The 19,713-nt window shown below is 42.2% G+C and overlaps 1 protein-coding gene across 1 annotated transcript in view; it reads left to right on the top strand.

Moving 5' to 3' along the window:
• Positions 1–1,975: 1,975 nt before the first annotated feature.
• The window catches only part of LOC100994755 (putative HERC2-like protein 3), a 70,267-nt gene continuing 52,529 nt past the window's right edge, over positions 1,976–19,713 (top strand). Inside the window, 13 exon segments of the mRNA XM_055098855.2 lie at positions 1,976–2,141; positions 2,526–2,629; positions 3,629–3,779; positions 6,601–6,815; positions 7,089–7,221; positions 7,329–7,456; positions 7,549–7,744; positions 10,688–10,821; positions 11,343–11,516; positions 11,594–11,736; positions 11,854–12,005; positions 12,880–13,071; positions 19,412–19,599. Coding sequence (XP_054954830.2) covers positions 2,597–2,629; positions 3,629–3,779; positions 6,601–6,815; positions 7,089–7,221; positions 7,329–7,456; positions 7,549–7,744; positions 10,688–10,821; positions 11,343–11,516; positions 11,594–11,736; positions 11,854–12,005; positions 12,880–13,071; positions 19,412–19,599 — 1,839 coding nt within the window. The 5' untranslated portion in view covers positions 1,976–2,141; positions 2,526–2,596.

The following is a 19,713-nucleotide window of genomic DNA, read 5'->3' as shown; positions in this document are numbered from 1 at the left end:
CAGAGGTTGCAGTGAGCCGAGATCACGCCACTGCACTCCAGGCTGGGCAACAAGAGTGAAACTCCATCTCAAACAACAACAGAAAACACAAATAGTACTGCAAGGCCTGACCTGGAACACGTGTCCTCCATGTGTGCACACGTGTGTGCCTGTGCACATGCACAGGTGGGGATGGACCTCGTGTGGGCTGGTTGTCACCAGATTGCTCCTGTACATCTTGATTTCTCTCACCACCAATAGGGATGCTGGTCTCCCAGCCTTGTGTGTGGGCTTTTGGGATTTTGCCTGCTAAAGCACAAAGTGGTGACCCCGATATAGTTTGAGCATTTTAAAATATATTAGTATTTAAGGGCCATTTATACTACTTTTTAATGGGCTCTGTTGAAATGCAATGGAAATGGAAAAATAGCCTGTTCAGTTGCTTCATCATACCTGTTAAATGCAGTAATATGGCGTGGTACGAGATGGGGTTTCACTGTGTTAGCCAGGATGGTCTCGATCTCCTGACTTCATGATCTGCCCGCCTCGGCCTCCCAAAGTGCTGGGATTATAGGCATGAGCCACCGCGCCCGGCTGATTGGATTATTTTAAAGCATAACTCTGTCTTTAAAACATTTTAAGGTATTTTACCTCTTAATGATAAGGATTTTTTAAAAACCCTACAATATCATTATCCTGTCTATAAGATTAACAGTGATTCCTTAATCTAGCATGCGGTCCATGTTACATTTTCCTGGACTATCTCAAAAATGCCTTTTTTAGGTGGTAATTTTGAATTAGGACCTGAGCATGTTCTGCGTATTGGCATTGCTTGACATATGCTTCTAGTCTCTTTCCCCAAACAACATGGCTCCAGGCCCTCTTCTCCCTGTCTCTGATCATACCGTTTTCTTTTTCAAAGAAGCAGGTTGGTTATTTTGGAGAACTTCACATTTTCTGAACTTGGTTGATTGCATTCTCTTATTCTAGACCAATATGTTCTTCTGTTACATTAATCTGCTGGTTAGATCTAGAGGTTTGGTTGGATTTGAATTCAGTCTCATTGGGGCGGTATTATGTCTGGGGTCATGCTGCATGCTTTCTGTTGGCTCAGGAGGCCTGTAATGCTCGGTGGCTCCCCGCTTTAGTTCTGTGAAGCTAGACCAGGGAATTCATGTGTTGCGTATCCTCTATAAAATCCCCTACCAACCTTGCCCTCTGCTGTCTGGTTAGCAGGAGGTACAATTTGTACAGCAAGGACATAATCTAAGCTTGACTTCTTGAACCGCCACCTCCCTTTAACTATTTTTCATAATATTGAGTTGGTATCCTAGCACTTGCATAGGTGACCACCACTCAGGTTTTCTTTTTTTGAGTATTTTTATGAACTAACAGACTTTTATCGATTTGGTGTTTCTTTTCTTTTTTAGCTTTTTCCCCCTAATATACACATTTAAAGGCGTAAATGCGCTCAAGCATGCATTTAGTTGTATGTCACCAATTTTGATCTGCAGTATTTTGATTATTAACTGAACACATTTTCTAATTTTCGGTCATTTTTTCTTAGAATTTTGGGTTACTTATAAGTGTATTTTGTAATTTTCAAATATGTGGATGAATATTTTTATTTTCTGTGTTTACAGAGTCATTTTTATTTTATTTTGAATGAATTTTTGAAAACCTATTTCTAATTTAACTGCATTGCAGTCAGCACACATGCTCTGTAAGTTTATTTCTTTGAAATCTGTTGAGATTTACTCTATGGCCTGGCATGGCCCGATTTGGTATTCATGCTGCCTAGATTTTTTTTTAAAGCATTCTATATTTAACAGAATTTGTATGTGTGGTATTAGTTTCAGAGCTAGGTATGTATTTCTCCCATTGTGATTGTGGGTTTGTTTATTTCTGCTTGTAGTTCTTTCACACAGTTTGTTCTTTTCATTTTACCTGTTGATTGATCAATGGACTGATTCTGGTTTCTGTATATACAGAGTCATTTTTTACAGCTCAGAGCTGTAGAAATAATGAGAAAGTGACACTTGTACGCATAGCTGATTTGGAGAACCATAATAAAGATGGAGGCTTCTGGACTGTGATTGACGGGAAAGTGTATGATATAAAGGACTTCCAGACACAGTCGTTAACAGAAAATAGTATTCTTGGTAAGATTACACTTGTTATTTCCTGGTTAAAAGTTACAGCCTGTATCATTTTAAGCAGAGTATTTGGCTTATAAATGATTTCTTTAGTTTTGTGCCAGCCCCCGCATATTTTAATGTATCTGTGGCTTTGGTGTCTGTCTTATCAACAAATTCAGCACATTCGAAGAATTTCCTTTCATTATGTATCTTTTGTTTTAATACTTGGAACTCATTTCAAGTTCCGAGTTGGCCCAGGCAACCCTGGGAGACAGTGGAAGGTCATTATACTCTGGTAACCCTCACTTTTGAGTTAAGCGCCTAACTTATTTCCTACTCACTGTTTCTCCTATATCTCTTCAGGCAAGCTGAATTGAACTCATGTTGCTTTTTCCCTTTTTGTTTCAGCTCAGTTTGCAGGGGAAGACCCAGTGGTAGCTTTGGAAGCTGCTTTGCAGTTTGAAGACACCCGGGAATCCATGCACGCGTTTTGTGTTGGCCAGTATTTGGAGGTGAGGCTGTATGCCTTGAGTGATGCAGAGGATGGCAGGGGATACCCTCTGTGTGTTTGTGATAGGAATATTTGGATCTAGAAGTACTGATATCTGGGTCTTTTGTGGGGCATTAGGGATAAATATAAAGATCCTTTAGAAGTTTTGTCATAAATGAATTTACATTTATTCACGTTAAGATCTGTGATGTACTGGTCTTGAAAAATTGTTTTTTAAATGATCAATTTGTGAGAAATATAGGCAGTGTTCCACAAGAAAAGAGGTTAAACTTTGGTCTTATGTAGAAATTTGGAATGGCTTATAATCTTGAGGTAGTATTTTTTGGGAAGAACTATGTAGAAGTGTAATTCTTTACAGTAGAAATATGTCCTTCCTATGTATTCACGAACATATAGAATTTATATATTGGGATTAGCTTTCCAGGTATCGACAAGTAATAAGATGTATTAAATGCCATTAGGGCAGGGCTTAAAACATTTTATGAAGGGGAGAATTAACTTTGCTGTAAATATCTTCTGTGACTGGAAAAGTTGAACTCTTGCTTTTTTCAGAGTTTGATTTTTGTTAGAATAAATTTCATTTCCTCTACATGTGTGGTCACAGTCCACTAATACTTGTCATCGAATACTTGTCATAGTTTTGTTGCCCAGTGGGTTCTTTATGCATGTAACAATTCATTATACTTTCTGAAGCATGGTGTACAGTCACTTTGGAAACTGATTCCTAAGGAATATTCTAGCCAAATCATGTATCTGTGGTTTAGTTTTTCTACAGTAGGGCTGTGCGGTTGCTGCCTGCTTTATAGGGCATGTGGGTTGATGTGGTATCTGCTGTTACTTGGGCACAGCAGCACCAACTCATTACAGGATGGAGGGGCAGAACGCCCAGAGCACCCCTGGGCTCACATGCGGTACAGCTGCAGGACAGAGCTGTCCTTTTGGTTTTATGTTTTTAATTAATTCTGTTTCCTCAGATTGATGATGAAATTTATTTTTCCAGCCTGACCAAGAAGTCATCACCATACCAGATCTGGGGAGTCTCTCTTCACCTCTGATAGACACAGAGAGGAATCTGGGCCTGCTTCTCGGATTACACGCTTCCTATTTAGCAATGAGCACACCGCTGTCTCCTGTCGAGATTGAATGTGCCAGTAAGAAAATCTTTACTTTTTGCTGATTAGCAGATTTTTTTTTTTGAACTGTAAGTGCCATTAAGAGTGGGAGAGGGCCAGGCACAGTGGTTCATGCCTGTAATCCCAACACTTTGGAAGGTTGAGGCATGTGGATTGCTTGAGGTCAAGAGTTTGAGACCAGCCTGGGCAACATGGCAAAACCCCATCTCTACAAAAAACACAAAAATTAGCCAAGCATGTTGGCACGTATTTGTAGTCCCAGATACTCAGGAGGCTGAGGTAGGAGGATCGCTTGAGCCTGGGAGGTTGAGGCTGCGGTGAGTCATGATCATACCACTGCACTCCAGCCTGGGTGACAGAACAAGACTCTCTCTTTAAAAAAGTAGGAGATGGCCGGGCAGTGGCTCATGCCTGTAATCCCAGCACTTTGGGAGGCTGAGGCGGGTGGATCACCTGAGGTCAGGAGTTCAAGACCAGCCTGGCCAATGTGGTGAAACCCCATGTCTACTAAAAATGCAAAAATTAGCTGGGCGTGGTGACGGGTGCCTGTAATCCTAGGTACTCGGGAGGCTGAGGTAGGAGAATTGCTTGAACCCAGGAGACGGAGGTTGCAGTGAGCTGAGATCACGCCACTGCACTCCAGCCTGGGTGACAAGAGCGAGACTCGGTCTCAAAAAAAAAAAAAAATGAGGAGGATTCAACACAGTTGATGATGACAAAAAAAAAATAATAATAATAAGGATAGTGAGACTCAATCAGGTAGAAACAGCTGTGAGTGGTTGTCATTTGCCCTCATGGTCTGTTGCTGCAGAGGAAGCTAAAAAGTGTGCAGAAATGTCTACCTGTCTGCCCTTGGTGGTCTCACGTATTGCAGCCTCTGCCTGATGGGCCCAGCATGGCTTTTGTCTCCCTGCATGCCCAGAAATTGCACAGAATGTGGATCAGCTGTCCTCTCAGGGAAGAGGATTCTATTTGAGGACTGTGTTTTTACCAGACCAGGCTCAAGTCAGTTATATTTCAGGATGGCAGCCTTGGTAACCACCTAAAATAATAAGCTTCTTTCTGTCTCCTAAGATGTGTTTCCATTTTCCTTCATGTAGTTGTGCATTTCCCATCTGTCTGTCTGTCCGTCCATCCATGTGAGCAGCTTCTGTTGAGCAGTTGCCTGGTGCCGTTACCATACGAGGTGTTCAGGATACAGTGATGGATAGGACACGCCTCTGCTTTCTGGTGCCGTTACCATGCGAGGTGTTCAGGATGCAGTGATAGATAGGACACACCTCTGCTTTCTGGTGCTGTTACCATGAGAGGTGTTCAGGATGCAGTGATGGGTAGGACACGCCTCTGCTTTCAGCTGCTGCTTGTTGATGAGCCACCATTCTAAGCAGGTCACATTACAAGGTGGTGAATGGTGAAATGGAGACGTTCATACGTGGTTTTGGGAGAAGAAAGGCTTCACACTTGCAGCAGTCCTGAAATTGCGTGAGGGAGCATTCTGGGCAGAAAACACAGGAGTGTCAAGGGCACTGCTGAGAGGAGCAGGGCTTTCCTGCTGCTTGCAGGAGTGGGTGTGGCAGAGGCTTGCAGGGAAGGAGGATCTTGGTGTCCACACAGCACCCCGTTGGGTGGACCTTTGTGCAGTGCTAGGTGCTGGGCTGCCTGTGGTGCCCTCTGAGGTGTCTGCTTCCCTCCCTCCTCCTCAAGGCTCATTGCTTGCCAGAAGATGGGCTTTGTTTAAATTGGCAAGGAGGGCAGGGCTGGCGAGCTCCAGGGCAGAGGGTGCCATGGGCCCTGGCAGGTGGGTCCGATCCACAGGAGGATCAGAGGCTTATCTTGGAGCAGTAAGGAGGGGCTGTCCTGTGCTTAAAGAGAGGGGGCCAGAGAGAGTCGGCATTGGATTAGTGTTTCAGAAGAACGAATGTGGTGGGTTGTGGAATGCTCCTGAGTGCTCTAAAATCTAAATGTCCAGTAAAAGAACACTAAGTGCATCCCGCTTTGATTGCTTGGATTTGGAGCAGTATTTGATAACACAGATCGTTAATAGAGATCTGTAGTGGTGCACTCCCTCAAGTTGCCATAAGCAGTTGTAATTAACATTCGCACTGGTTGATCGCATGCTTTGCACCACGCTCAGGTCTCCTTTCCAGTCCATTGGCCCTCCCATCTCCAAGGATCTATCCTTCATTACAGATTGTGTGTTTGTTAAATATTTTCTCCTTTTCATTCCTTTATAAGTGCTCTAGGAATACGTAGCCTACCCTGAGGATGTAGTTCTTTGTAGAAACCCTTCAGATGTGCTGTTCCCTGCCTGGATACTCAGCGTGTGGGTCTTATTCCTCATCTTAGCTCAGTTGTTGCTTCCACAAGTCCCTTACTGACCCCCAGAATAGCGGTGGTCTGTCTTCCAGTCTCCCTGGTACCCCCATAGTCATCCGTTGCACATAGTTTTGGACTTGAAATCCTGCGATTAGTTGTGTCAGCGGTGCCCTTTGCTGCCTTCCCTGTTAGAATGTGCACCTCAGTCTTCACACCGTATCTGTGGAACCAGGCAGCTGCAGGCAGAGCACAGGTATCCGGTGAATGCTGGACTTGAACTACGGTCCTGAGTTCTGATGCCATGCCTGAAGCGTGTGGAATCACCAGAAAGTGTGTTCACGTAGATAGAGGAATTATAAGTCAACCTGTGTAAACATGTTAGGTGGAGCTCTTTCATATGAATGATGCTGAATTTCACCTTCTAAATTGAGTGTTCAGTTGAGCGTCTTTTTTTTTTGTTTTAGTATTTATTTTGAGTTGTGCACTTGAGTTTCTCTTTCATGTTTGCGTGTGCATTTTCTAGAATGGCTTCAGTCATCCATCTTCTCTGGAGGGCTGCAGACCAGCCAGATCCACTACAGCTACAACGAGGAGAAAGACGAGGACCACTGCAGCTCCCCAGGGGGCACACCTGCCAGCAAATCTCGACTCTGCTCCCACAGACGGGCCCTGGGGGACCATTCTCAGGCATTTCTGTAAGCCATTGCAGACAAGAACATTCAGGATCACAACATGAAGGTGAGCTAGGCCTGCCCCCACTGCCACCTCAGTGCTCTGTTTATCTGAGGACTTTGACATAGGAATACTTATGTGCTCTTTGGTTAACACAGCACAGACTTTATTTCATGTATTATTTGGAGGGTTTTGAGGTGAGAACCTGATTGTGTTAACATGCTAGCGAGGCTTCAGAAGCATTAGTGATTGCAAGTGCATCAGAAGCTATGGCATGTTTAAGATTTGTGAAGACTCACTGGGTGGCTCTGAAGTTACTTCCAGCTGTTTCTGTTGCAGGACTTTTTGTGTCAAATAGAAAAGTACTGTAGGCAGTGCCATTTGACCACACCGATCATGTTTCCCCCCGAGCATCCCGTGGAAGAGGTCGGTCGCTTGCTGTTATGTTGCCTCTTAAAACATGAAGATTTAGGTAAGGAGCTCGATATCTGTGTACTTTAGGTACACTGCAGATTCCTCGACTAACCTGCGATACATATTCATTCCTTCCCTGCCCTTCTTTTAAATGTCTTTTTACAGGTCATGTGGCATTATCTTTAGTTCATGCAGGTGCACTTGGTATTGAGCAAGTAAAGCACAGAACGTTGCCTAGGTCAGTGGTGGATGTTTGTAGAGTTGTCTACCAAGCAAAATGTTCGCTCATTAAGGTGATAGATTTTAATTCTTTTTATTCTGTGCTTTGCAGACAGTTGCTGAAATATTTGTTGTTAAAGTTGTCTTTTCCTGGTTAACTTTGCAGACTCATCAAGAACAGGGCCGTTCTTACAAGGAGGTCTGCGCTCCTGTCATCGAACGTTTGAGATTCCTCTTTAATGAATTGAGACCTGCTGTTTGTAATGACCTCTCTATAATGTCTAAGTTTAAATTGTTAAGGTCTTTGCCCTGTTGGAGGAGGATAGCTCAGAAGATAATTCGAGAACCAAGGAAAAAGAGAGGTAAGAATGTAAAAGGACAGAAGATACTATTAAAGCATGTGCTTCACCTTGCCACGTTGGATCTGTGATTTCAGAGTGAAGTTTCTCTACTGTTGATTCCATGTGACATTTCTACCTGCTGCCATCATTTTTATTATAGTTATGATTAAATACAGAAATCTCGCTTATTTTTCCAAGTGATCAGACAATGAGGCAGTTTAGGAATTGAGTGTGGTATGATTTGATTACTAGTAAATTGATGTTGAAAACGTAAATAATCTTTGCTAAATTGATGGGAACAAGGAAGTACTTTTATTAGTTATCCTGGTAATGAGATATAATGGGAACATTTAAACTTATTGCCATTCTTCTAAAGAAATGTTTTTTGTTTGGAAATATTGAGTATTCTGATACATGAAGAACTAAAAAGGGAAGCTAAAAGAGTTACTGACATTTTCCTGGAAGTAGCTGTGTAAGGGTACAGAAACGTCTTTTTTTTTTTTTTTTTTTTTTTTGAGACGGAGTCTCGCTCTGTCGCCCAGGCTGGAGTGCAGTGGCGCGATCTCGGCTCACTGCAAGCTCCGCCTCCCGGGTTCACGCCATTCTCCTGCCTCAGCCTCCCGAGTAGCTGGGACTACAGGCGCCCGCTACCACGCCCGGCTAATTTTTTGTATTTTTAGTAGAGACGGGGTTTCACCGTGTTAGCCAGGATGGTCTCGATCTCCTGACCTCGTGATCCACCCGCCTCGGCCTCCCAAAGTGCTGGGATTACAGGCGTGAGCCACCGCGCCCGGCCAGAAACGTCTTTTTGCATTAAATCCAAATTTGAATAAAAATGCTTAGAAATTATAAAATAGTTTAGAATTTAGTCACTTGTGATTATAAATAAACTACAGAAATTTCTGATTATATCCTTTTTTTTTTCTTTGAGATGGAGTCTTGCTCTGTTGCCAGGCTAGAGTGCGGTGGTGCGATCTCAGCTCACTGCAACCTCCGCCTCCCAGGTTCAAACGATTCCCCTGCCTCAGCCTTCCAAGTAGCTGGGATTACAGGCACGCGCCACCACGCCTGGCTAATTTTTGTATTTTAGTAGAGACGGAGTTTCACCATGTTGGCCAAGATGGTCTTGATCTCCTGACCTCGTGATCTGCCTGCCTCGGCCTCCCAAAGTGCTGGGATTACAGGCGTGAGCCACCGCGCCTGGCCTCTGATCATATTATGACTTATACTGATTTACTCACAAACCTGCTTATTGAACAGTATTGATTACTGAGTTTCTGATGGGCATTTTGAACAATAAGCTTATGAAAGACTAAAGTGTGTTAGAAGCCATCCTAATTTGATTGTTCCTGAACAAACCCTACACCATAACAGCCTGTCTGAATGCGAGGGGTGCTCTGGATCAGGAAGTCGCAGCAGTCACACTGCTGCGATTCCTTTAACCCAGGCACGCAGGAACTCAGCCCGGGCCCAGGAGACAGGCTGCCTCGGCATGAGGGAGAGAGACTCCACATTTGCCATCTCATATCCGTGGGTTCTGAGCCCACACTGTCACTTTTAGAGTTTCTTGTGGGTTTATAGATTTATTGTGTGTTGTTTCAGGCTGGTTTTCTTTGTTTTTTTTTGGAAATTAAGTAACTTGAAAAGATTAAGTGATTAATATTCCTGTTGCTGTGTCAGGGATCCCCGAGCCTTCTCTCAGGCTTGATGATTCACTAAAAGGACTCAGAAGAGCTGTTATAGTCACAGCTGTGTTTTTACTGCAAAAAGGATACAGATTAAAATTAGCAGAGGGAAGGGTGCATGGAGGGGAAGTCCAGAGGAAACTAGGCACAAGCTTTGATGTCTCTCCCCAGTGGCGTCACGTGGATGTGCTTAGCTCTCCCAGCAACAGTGTCACATCATGTGTGAAGAATTGTTAACCAGGCCAGCGCACCTGAGCCTCGAGTCTAGAGATTTTGTTGGGGGCCAGTCACATACGCAGGCAGTGCCCCTGTGACTGACCTCACTCAGGCTCCAGTGCCCCAGTGCAAAAACAAGTGGTCCCTCGCAAGTCCCATCATTAGCATAAACTACCTGGCCAGACCACTGCCACAAGGTCCTGGGTGTCAGGTATACCAAAAAACTTCTCAGGCAGGATGTTCCAAGGGCTCAGAGCTCAGCTCCTAGAAGAAGGACCAATCCTGAAGGGACAGACCTTCCTTGGGAATTTGCAGGGTTTGAGCAACCCCGGCCTGCTATGTTAGCTCTTTACTGCCCAGGTGTATTATCATGTTGTTTATTTTTTATATTATATGCTGAGGAGATTTAGACCAAAAATTTTAAAAGAAATAAAGTATAGGGAGGAAATTCCACATATCACAGTGAATTCAGTTGATTCAGTTACACAGTAACAGAACCACTGAACTGGACCGTGGTGGACAAGCCAGGAACTGTGGGCCAAATTCTACCTCTTGCTGGCTTTGGGTTGCCCATGGACTAAGACCTTTTTTTTTTCAGTTTGAAATTGTTTTTTAAAAATTAAAAGAAGTATATTATTTTGGCACATGAAAATTACATGAAGCTAAAATTGTAGCACCATAAATAAAGTTTTACAGGAGCACAGCCACACCTGTTGCTTTATCTGTGGTTACTTTTTGTGCTACAGCAGCAGAGTTGAGTATTTGCGACAGACTGCATGGCCTGAAAGACTCAAATGTTCACTCCCTGGCACTTGAGGAAGAGCTTGCTGGCTGCCGGGCTTCCCCTGCTTCGGGGCTTCTCCCCTCGTCGCACTCTCACTTTGTCTTTTTGTTCTGCCAGGGTGATCATTTCACTCTTGTTGTTGAGCATTGCAATTTATAATGTTGTTCAGATGTTTATTTGAATGAAATATTTGTCCTTCATGTAAATCTAAATATGTCTTAATTTAAAATTAATATTTAAGTGTATGATTTTTATAGTGAATGATGTTTTAAAACACAGTTCCTAAGAAGCCAGAATCTACGGATGATGAAGAAAAAATTGGAAATGAAGAGAGTGATTTAGAAGAAGCTTGCATTTTGCCTCATAGTCCAATAAATGTGGACAAGAGACCCATTGCAATTAAATCACCCAAGGTGCAGTATTTTCTGTGATTCTGAGGTTGGCTGAATAGAATCATAGCATGTAGCACAGGAATCCACAGTCTTGTACCTCTGTACCTGAGCATCTGGAGGGAGGGACGGGCGGTTGTTAGAAATACGGCCCCAGTGATGCTTCATGAACTTGACTTATGATGTCCTGGTCAGAGCTGTAGCTGGAGAAGGGTTTCCTTTTATTTTTGGTATTAGATTGTATCATTAATTATTCACCATTCATTCCTTAAATATATTCTTTGTTCCAGAAACAGTGCTGGGCCCTGCGGCTGTTAATATGAACCGTAACTTAACTTTGTGTGCCAAGCTAGCCTGTTCCAACATATAGTATAGAGATTATAAATTCACTTATAGCATAGTTTTAAAAACATGTATTACTAAATTTAACATGTTAACCAATTTAAACCCATGAGCAATATTTATATTTTACTTGAATAACTTTTAGAGCACAGTTTATTATTAAATAGGGTAGACTAATGATGAAAATTGTTTTCCTTTGTTAGGACAAATGGCAGCCGCTGTTGAGTACTGTTACAGGTGTTCACAAATACAAGTGGTTGAAGCAGAATGTGCAGGGTCTTTATCCGCAGTCTCCACTCCTCAGTACAATTGCTGAATTTGCCCTTAAAGAAGAGCCAGTGGATGTGGAAAAAATGAGAAAGTGCCTACTAAAACAGGTAACATTTGATGAGAAATGCTTCTCTGCATTGGGTAATATACATAACACTTAACTGTATGCATTGATAATTTGCAGTTGGAGAGAGCAGAGGTTCGCCTGGAAGGGATAGATACAATTTTAAAATTGTATCTGGTGAACAAGAATTTCTTACTTCCATCTGTGCAGTATGCGATGTTTTGTGGATGGCAAAGACTTATTCCTGAGGGAATCGATATAGGGTAAAACGTTAGCAAATTTTTTTCTTAATTAAGGAAGCTATGGCAACAGAATGTTGTTCTGTAACAGTTAGAAGTCTGGCAGTGTCCCGAGTCAAATTCTTTATCTTTATTTGAAAGGGAACCTCTTACTGATTGTTTAAAGGATGTTGATTTGATCCCACCTTTTAATCAGATGCTGCTGGAAGTCACCTTTGGCAAGCTGTACGCTTGGGCTGTACAGAACATTCGAAATGTTTTGGTGGATGCCAGTGCCAAATTTAAAGAGCTTGGTGAGTCAATAATTGTATCAATGTTATTTTACAGTTTGCCTTTAATTATATGTTGTGGAAACTTGCAAATGCCAATTTTTGCTTTTGAGAAGACTTTAATAAGTTTGTAGTTTGTACTTGTATAATCTATGCTGCTGTCAGCTTTCTCAGATTTTAAACAAAACTTTAAAATTTAGCAGGAGACACAATGTTGAAGTACTCTAGTATAACATTTTTACATTTTGACATTTTTATGTGTATCACCACATATCCTAAAGTGTCTGTGTCCTATATTGATATTTATTTCCTGGATAGTTTGAGCATCTACAGAGAGTTGATTGGATTGGTTTTGTGGAGGAAAAGTGAGACATAACTTTTATATTTGAAATGGAAGGAATGGAATAGGGCACCAGTGTATTCAGAGAGCAACATACTAAGTCCTGTAGACAGAAGGAACGACCTGTGCATAGAATGCAGGGGGTAGGCCCATCATGCAGCATGACAGAGCTGCCCACTCTGTGGAAACCACTGAAAAATAGTCAGATGTTTAGAGTAATCGCCCGTGCCTTCTGCATTACGTTTATTCTTGTATCCATGCGGGAGAAATGTCAGTGGGTGTCAAAATAGTCAGATGTTTAGAGTAATCGCCCATGCTTTCTGCGTTACGTTTATTCTTGTATCCATGCGGGAGAAATGTCAGTGGGTGTCAAAATAGTCAGATGTTTAGAGTAATCGCCCATGCTTTCTGCGTTACGTTTATTCTTGTATCCATGCGGGAGAAATGTCAGTGGGTGTCAAAATAGTCAGATGTTTAGAGTAATCGCCCATGCTTTCTGCATTACGTTTATTCTTGTATCCATTACAAGAAATGTCAGTGGGTGCCAATGCTCATTAGGTATCCAGCCGGTTCCCCAGCAAACCATCACCAATGAGAACCCCTCGGGACCGAGCCTGGGGACCATCCCGCAAGCCCACTTCCTCCTGGTGATGCTCAGCATGCTCACCCTGCAGCACGGCGCAAACAACCTCGACCTCCTGCTCAATTCCGGTACACTGGCCCTCGCTCAGACGGCACTGTGCCTGATTGGTAGGTCTGCACTGGCTTGAGAGCCTTTGGGAAAACGTCAAGATTTTGCTTTGATTTATTTTCTTTCTTTTTTTTTTTTTTTAAAGCTTTTTGTAAATTATGGTAAGACACAAATAGCAGAAAGTGTAGCATTTTAACGTCGCAATTCAGCGGTATTAAATACATTCACAATTTTCTAGAGTCATCACCACTGTCTAGTTGTAGAACTTTTTCATCACTATAAATGCACCCCATTTAGCCATCAGTCCTGACTCCCCTGCTCTCCAGCCCCTGGTAGTCACAAATCTGCTTTCTCTGTCTATGGATTTGCATATCCCGGATATTTCATATAAATGGAATCATACCATTTGTGGCCTTTGTGTCTGGGTTATTTCATTTGGTATATATCAGTACTTTATTTTTATGGCTGAAAAAGATTTCATTGTATGAATATATAACATTTTGTTTATTCATTTATCTGTTGATGGACATTTGGGTTGGTTTTGCCTTTTGACTTTTGTGAATAGTGCTGCTAGGAACATTTATATACAAATACTTGTTTGAACACTTGTTTCTAGTTCTTTTGATTATACACCTAGGACTGGAATTACAGGGTCATATGGTATAACTATGTGTAACTTACTAAGAAACTACCAAAGTTTTCCACAGTGCCATATCATTTTTACATTCCCATCACCAGTGGGCAGGATTCCAGGGTTCCAGTTTCTCTGCTTCCCTGCCAACACTATTTTTTGTGGTTTTCTTTTTTTTTTTTTTTTTTTTTGGATTAAGGCCATCCTAGCGGGTGTGAAGTGGTATCTCATTGTGATTTTGATTTGCATTTCACTAATGATGAATGACATTGAGCTTCTTTACATGTTTGTGCTTGTTGGCCATTTGTATATCTTCTTTGGAGAAGTGTCTATTCAAGTCCCTTTCTCTTTATTTTTTATTTTATTTTTTTGAGACGGAGTCTCACTCTGTCGCCCAAGCTGGAGCGCAGTGGCACGATCTCGGCTCACTGCAACCTCCGCCCTCCGGTTTCAAGCGCTTCTTGTGCCTCAGCCTCCCAAGTAGCTGGGATTACAGTCACACACCACCACACCTGGCTAACTTTTGTATTTTTAATAGAGATGGGGTTTCGCCATGTTGGCCAGGCTGGTCTGGAACTCCTGACCTCAGGTGATCTACCTGCCTTGGCCTCCCAAAGTGCTGGGATAACAGACGTGAGCCACTGCGCCCAGCCCCTTTCTCCTTTTTAAATAGGGTTATTGGTCGTCATCTTGTTGTACCAATAAATGCACTATATAAGTGTACCAAACCTTTAAAGAAGAATTAACACCAGTCCTCAGACTCTTTAAAAAGTTCGTGTATACTAGACCTTCACAGATGTGTAGACCTTTATCAGGTATATAATTTGAGGGTATTTTCTCCTGTTCTCTGGATTGTATTCCCTTAGATAGAGAAGTTTTTTATTTTGATGAAGTTCAATTTGTCTGTTTCTCTTTTGTCGTCTATGCTTTTGATATCGTATCCAAAAAGCCATTTCCAAATACAAGGTTGATGAAGATTATCCTCATGTTTTCTTCTGTAAGTTTTATAGTTGTAGCTCTTATATTTAGATCTTTGGTCCATTTTTAGGTAATTTCTTTTACACAGTGTGAGGTAAGAGTCCAGCCTTTTTCTTTTGTTGATCTGATTGTTTCAATACCACTTGTTGAGGACTGTTCTTTCCCTGAAGTTCTCGGTACCCTTGGCAAAAATCAGTTGGCTGTGGATATTTAGGTTTATTTCTGGACTCTCAATTACATTATCACATTCTATATGTTGATAATTGTGCAGGTACCGCCCTGTTTTGAACATTGTAGTTTTGTACTGTTTTAAAATTGAGAAGTGTGTTTTCTTTCTCAAGATTATTTTGGCTACTTTGGGTCCCTTGCATTTTCACATGAACTTCAAGGCTGGCTTTTCCATATCTGCAAAAAAAGACCATTGGGATTTTTGCTAGGGATTGAATCTGTAGATTGTTTTGGGGAATAGTGCTATCTTAACAATGTTAACATCCATTCTCTGAATGTGGAATGTCTTTCCATTTATTTCTGTCCTCTTTAATTTCTTTCAGCAATATTTTATTTTACAGTTATCAGGGTAATAATGGCCTCATAGAATGAACTAGGTAGTGTTCCCATATATTCTGTTTTTAGAAGAGTTTGAGGATTGGTGTCAATTCTGCTTCAAATGTTTGGTAGAGTTGACCACCTAAGCTTTTCTTTGTTGAAAGGTTTTTTTTTTTTTTTTTTTTTTTTTTGAGATGGAGTCTCACACTGTTGCCCGGGCTGGACTGCAGTGGCGTGATCTCGGCCCACTGCAAGCTCCGCCTCCCGGGTTCATGCCATTCTCCTTCCTCAGCCTCCTGAGTAGCTGGGATTACAGTCGCCTGCCACCACGCCTGGCTAATTTTTTGTATTTTTAGTAGAGACGGGGTTTCACTGTGTTAGCCAGGATGCTCTCGATCTCCTGACCTCGTGATCCACCCGCCTCGGCCTCCCAAAGTGCTGGGATTACAGGCGTGAGCCACGGCGCCTGGCCTGAAAGATTTTTAATTACCGATTCAATCTCTTTACTTGTTACGGGTCTATTCAGATTTTCTATTTCTTCTTGAGTCAGTTTGGGTAATTTATGTTTCTAGGAATGTGTCCATTTTATCTAGGCTATTTTATTTGTTGGCATACAGTTGTTCACAGTGTTCTTTTATAATCTTTTTTATTTTTATGTTGGTAGTACTGTCTCCACTTACATTTCTGATGTTAGTTATTTGCATCTTTTCTCTTTTTTTTCTTTTTTTTTTTTTTTGCGACGGAGTCTCACTCTGTTGCCAGGCCGGAGTGCAGTGACACAGTCTCGGCTCACTGCAACCTCCGCCTCCCGGGTTCAAGTGATTCTCCTGCCTCAGCCTCCCGAGTAGCTGGGACTACAGGCGCCTGCCACCAGGCCCGGCTAATTTTTTTGTATTTTTAGTGGAGACGGGGTTTCACCATGTTGACCAGGATGATCTAAATCTCTTGACCTTGTGATCCTCCCACCTCAGCTTCCCAAAGTGCTGGCATTAGAGGCGTGAGCCACCTTGACTGGCCTCTTTTTTTCTTAATTTACCAAAAGTTTCTCAGATTTTTTGTTCTTGCCAGAAACCGAACTTTTGGTTTTGTAGATTATTTTTCTATTCTCTATTTAATTTATGGCTGCTCTAATCTCTATCGTTTCCTTCTTTCTGCTTTGTATTTTTTTGTTTTTGTTTTTGTCTTTGTTTTGAGACAGGGTCTTACTTTGTCCCTCAGGCCCGAGTACAGTGGCACAGTCATGGCTCACTGCAGCCTCAACCTCCTGGGCTCAAGTTATCCACCTGCCTCAGCCTCCCAAAGTGCTGGGATTACAGGTGTGAGGTATGACACCTGGCCTAACTTTGGTTTTTATTGTGTTCTTATTTTTTTAGTTCTTCCAGATGTAGAGTTATTGATTTGAGATCATCTTTTGTAAATGCAGACTTTTATAGTATAATTGCCCCTTCATCCCTGCTTTTGGCGCAGCACAGAAGTTTTGGTAGTTGTGTTTTCATTCATCTCATAGTATTTTCTAATTTTCCTTGTGATTTCTTCTTTGACCCACTGATTGTTTACCATGTGTTGTTTAATTTTCATATACTTGTGAATTTTCCACTTTTTCTTTTGTTATTAATTTCTCATCATTTCCTTTTGGTTGGAGAAGGTAACTTGTATGATTTGCGTCTGTTTAAATTTGAGACTTTGTGGCCTAACATATGGTCTGGTCAGTCTAAGAGAGTGTTCTGTGGTATACTTGAGAAGAACGTGTATTCTGCTCTTTTTGGTGAGATGTTCTGTATATGTCTATTAGATCTGATTGGTTTATGGTGGTGTTCTTTGGCTAAAACTGAGATGCTGCAGGGCCAGTTGTCAAAGTCACAGTGAAAAAGCAAGGTTTTCCCAAGCTCTTTTAATCACATCAGTCTTAAGAGTTCACATTAATCCACTCAAAAATATGTATCAGGCCAGGCTGTAATCGTAGCACTTTGGGAGGCTCAGGCGGGTGGATTGCTTGAGCTCAGGAGTTTGAGACCAACTTGGGCAACATAGCGAAACCCTGTCTCTACCAAAAATACGAAAACTAGCTGGGCATAGTGGTGTGTGCCTATGGTCCCAGCTACCTGGGAGGCTGAGGTGGGAGGATTGCTTGAGCCAGGGAGGCAGAGGTTGCAGTGAGCGGAGATCAAGCCACTGCACTCCAGCCTGAGCTCCAGCCTGGGCGACAGAGTGAAATCCTGTCTTAGGGGTGGGTGGAATCTTTCTATCTATCTGTCTGTCTGTCTGTCTGTCTGTCTGTCTGTCTCTCTCTCTCTCTCTCTCTATATATATATATAATTATTTTTTAATTTATATATTATGTTTATATGTTGTATTATGTTAAATATATGTTTTAATATGTGTATTACAGCTGAAGAGAATCATCTAGTAAGGGTTATATCTGATTTCCTGAGGTCTCATTAGCAACCAAAAGTTGCATTTAAAAATTACAAAAGCATATCTCCATCGAGAAATGGCCTTTTTATGTTGTCTACTTTTTCCCCAGAGGTTCCAATAAGTAAAAATCACAGCACAAATCATTAAGTACGGGGACTTGTTCTGTTGATAGTATTCATGTGTTTAAATTTCATCTGGCCCACTGGCTGCAAAAAGCAAGGAAGTTGTGTCTCATGAATATCCGTCTGTATTTGCAGCCTGCCCTGATCAGGGTATCCTTCTTATCATTTAAGAAATTATAAACATATAATATTTTATACCAGCTTAATGTATACATCCACATGTAACAGCCACAAAACATAAAGCTATGTAAAATCAAAAATTCCCCCCAGTTTTGGTTGCAAATTTATTCAAGTCCTTAGCAATACATTCAGTCTTTACAGAGTTAACAGTATAGCTGCCCAGGGGATCCTGGGAGATCCACCTGGAATGCAACTCCTGTCCCTTCCTTGGGGCCCCTTCCTGGGGGCCCTAAAGTAGCGGCTAGGCTAAAGGAAAGGCTGTTTCCCCTGCTAGTTTATCTAAAGTTTTGCTCCAGCCCTGGGAATTGAATATCCTTTGTTGCTCTCTTGGAAGAGAGAGAAACACAAACTTTTTACATTTTTTGGTCCACCCAAGCCCACCTTTGGGACTGTTTGGGTCTTTTTCCCGCCCACCTGGAGGAGAAAACTAAAATCAAGGGAGTTACCAGAACCACACTCCTACCCCCTCTCAGTTTAGCAAGTGGGAAAAGGGGGGTTAAAAATCTAGCCTACTCTCCTGGGGTTAGCACTCCTATTTTCAAATCCATTGGTAAGTTTTACTTCTCTCAGGTGACAGCAGCTCAGCTTCTGTTTCATGCTATGGATTACTCTGTAGCCACCCAGGGCACCAATTGTCAGGGGTCTCCAAGACCACCCCCAGGTTTGATGGTTGGCCAGGAGGACTCACAAGACTCAGCATGTAGTTGTACTCAGGGCTATAGTTTATTACAGTGAAGGGACACAGAGCAAAATCATGAAAAAGGACATGGGTAAAGTCCAGAGGAAAGCAGGTACAAGCTTCCACAGGATCCACAAAGGACGAGCTTAACTGCCCCGGCACCGAGCCGTGTCAAGTGCTGTCTGCCGGGAAGCTGGGTAGAGACTCCAGGCCCAGGGTTTCCATCAGGGCTGATCACACGGGCACCCCCTGCCTGGCGTGTACCAAGTTCCAGAACAAGGAAAGCAGGTTTCAGCACAGACCACATTGTTTGTACAGACAGTTCAGGCACAGGGAACCACACCTACCACCTAGGGAATGGGGGAGCCCTCCTGAGATCCAGACTCCAGCCGAGGGCCAGCCTGCAGCAACCCTGTCTGAGGTTGTATCTCGGGCCAGCTGTTAGCTGTCTTCTGCGCAGAACCATGATTAAAGTTTGTTAGTTTCCCACTGTTAGATATTTAGGTAGTTATCTTTGTTTTTCTATTAATAAAAAATGTGATGAGTATCTTTCTAACTCAGTTATTTTGCTTTTTTCAGGGGAGTAATTCCTAGAAGTAGAGAAAGTAGCTTTACTGAGCATTTTAATATCTTTTATATCTTCCTAGGATATTTATGTATTTCATCCTTCCGTTTATCTTCTTTTTATCCTATATCAGTAAAATATTCATAGTATTATATTGATAAAACATATAGTATGGATTCTTCAAAATTACGATCTTCATTAGTACTTTGTGAATGTTTTGTGTGTATTAAGGGGACACTGTAGCTACTTGTTGGCTCAGCTATTGTTTTTGACGCTCCGTCAGGCCCCAGTTGTGACAACATTGAGGAAGATATGAATGCTTCTGCTCAAGGTGCTTCTGCCACAGTTTTGGAAGAAACAAGGAAGGAAACGGCTCCTGTGCAGCTCCCTGTTTCAGGGCCAGAACTGGCTGCCATGATGAAGATTGGAACAAGGGTCATGAGAGGTGTGGACTGGAAATGGGGCGATCAGGTACTCAGAGATTTGATGTGAACACATTAGCCACACATTAGTTATCTTCTGCACAGTTCTGTACGATATTGGTGGGTGGAAATTGGAATAATCCAGGATGTGTCAGTTGATCGA

The sequence above is a fragment of the Pan paniscus genome, chromosome 16 (genome assembly GCF_029289425.2).
Source record: "Pan paniscus chromosome 16, NHGRI_mPanPan1-v2.0_pri, whole genome shotgun sequence".
Taxonomy (NCBI): domain Eukaryota; kingdom Metazoa; phylum Chordata; class Mammalia; order Primates; family Hominidae; genus Pan; species Pan paniscus.
Note: the sequence above shows the minus strand (reverse complement) of the source record. Positions and strands in the feature narration are given on the sequence as shown.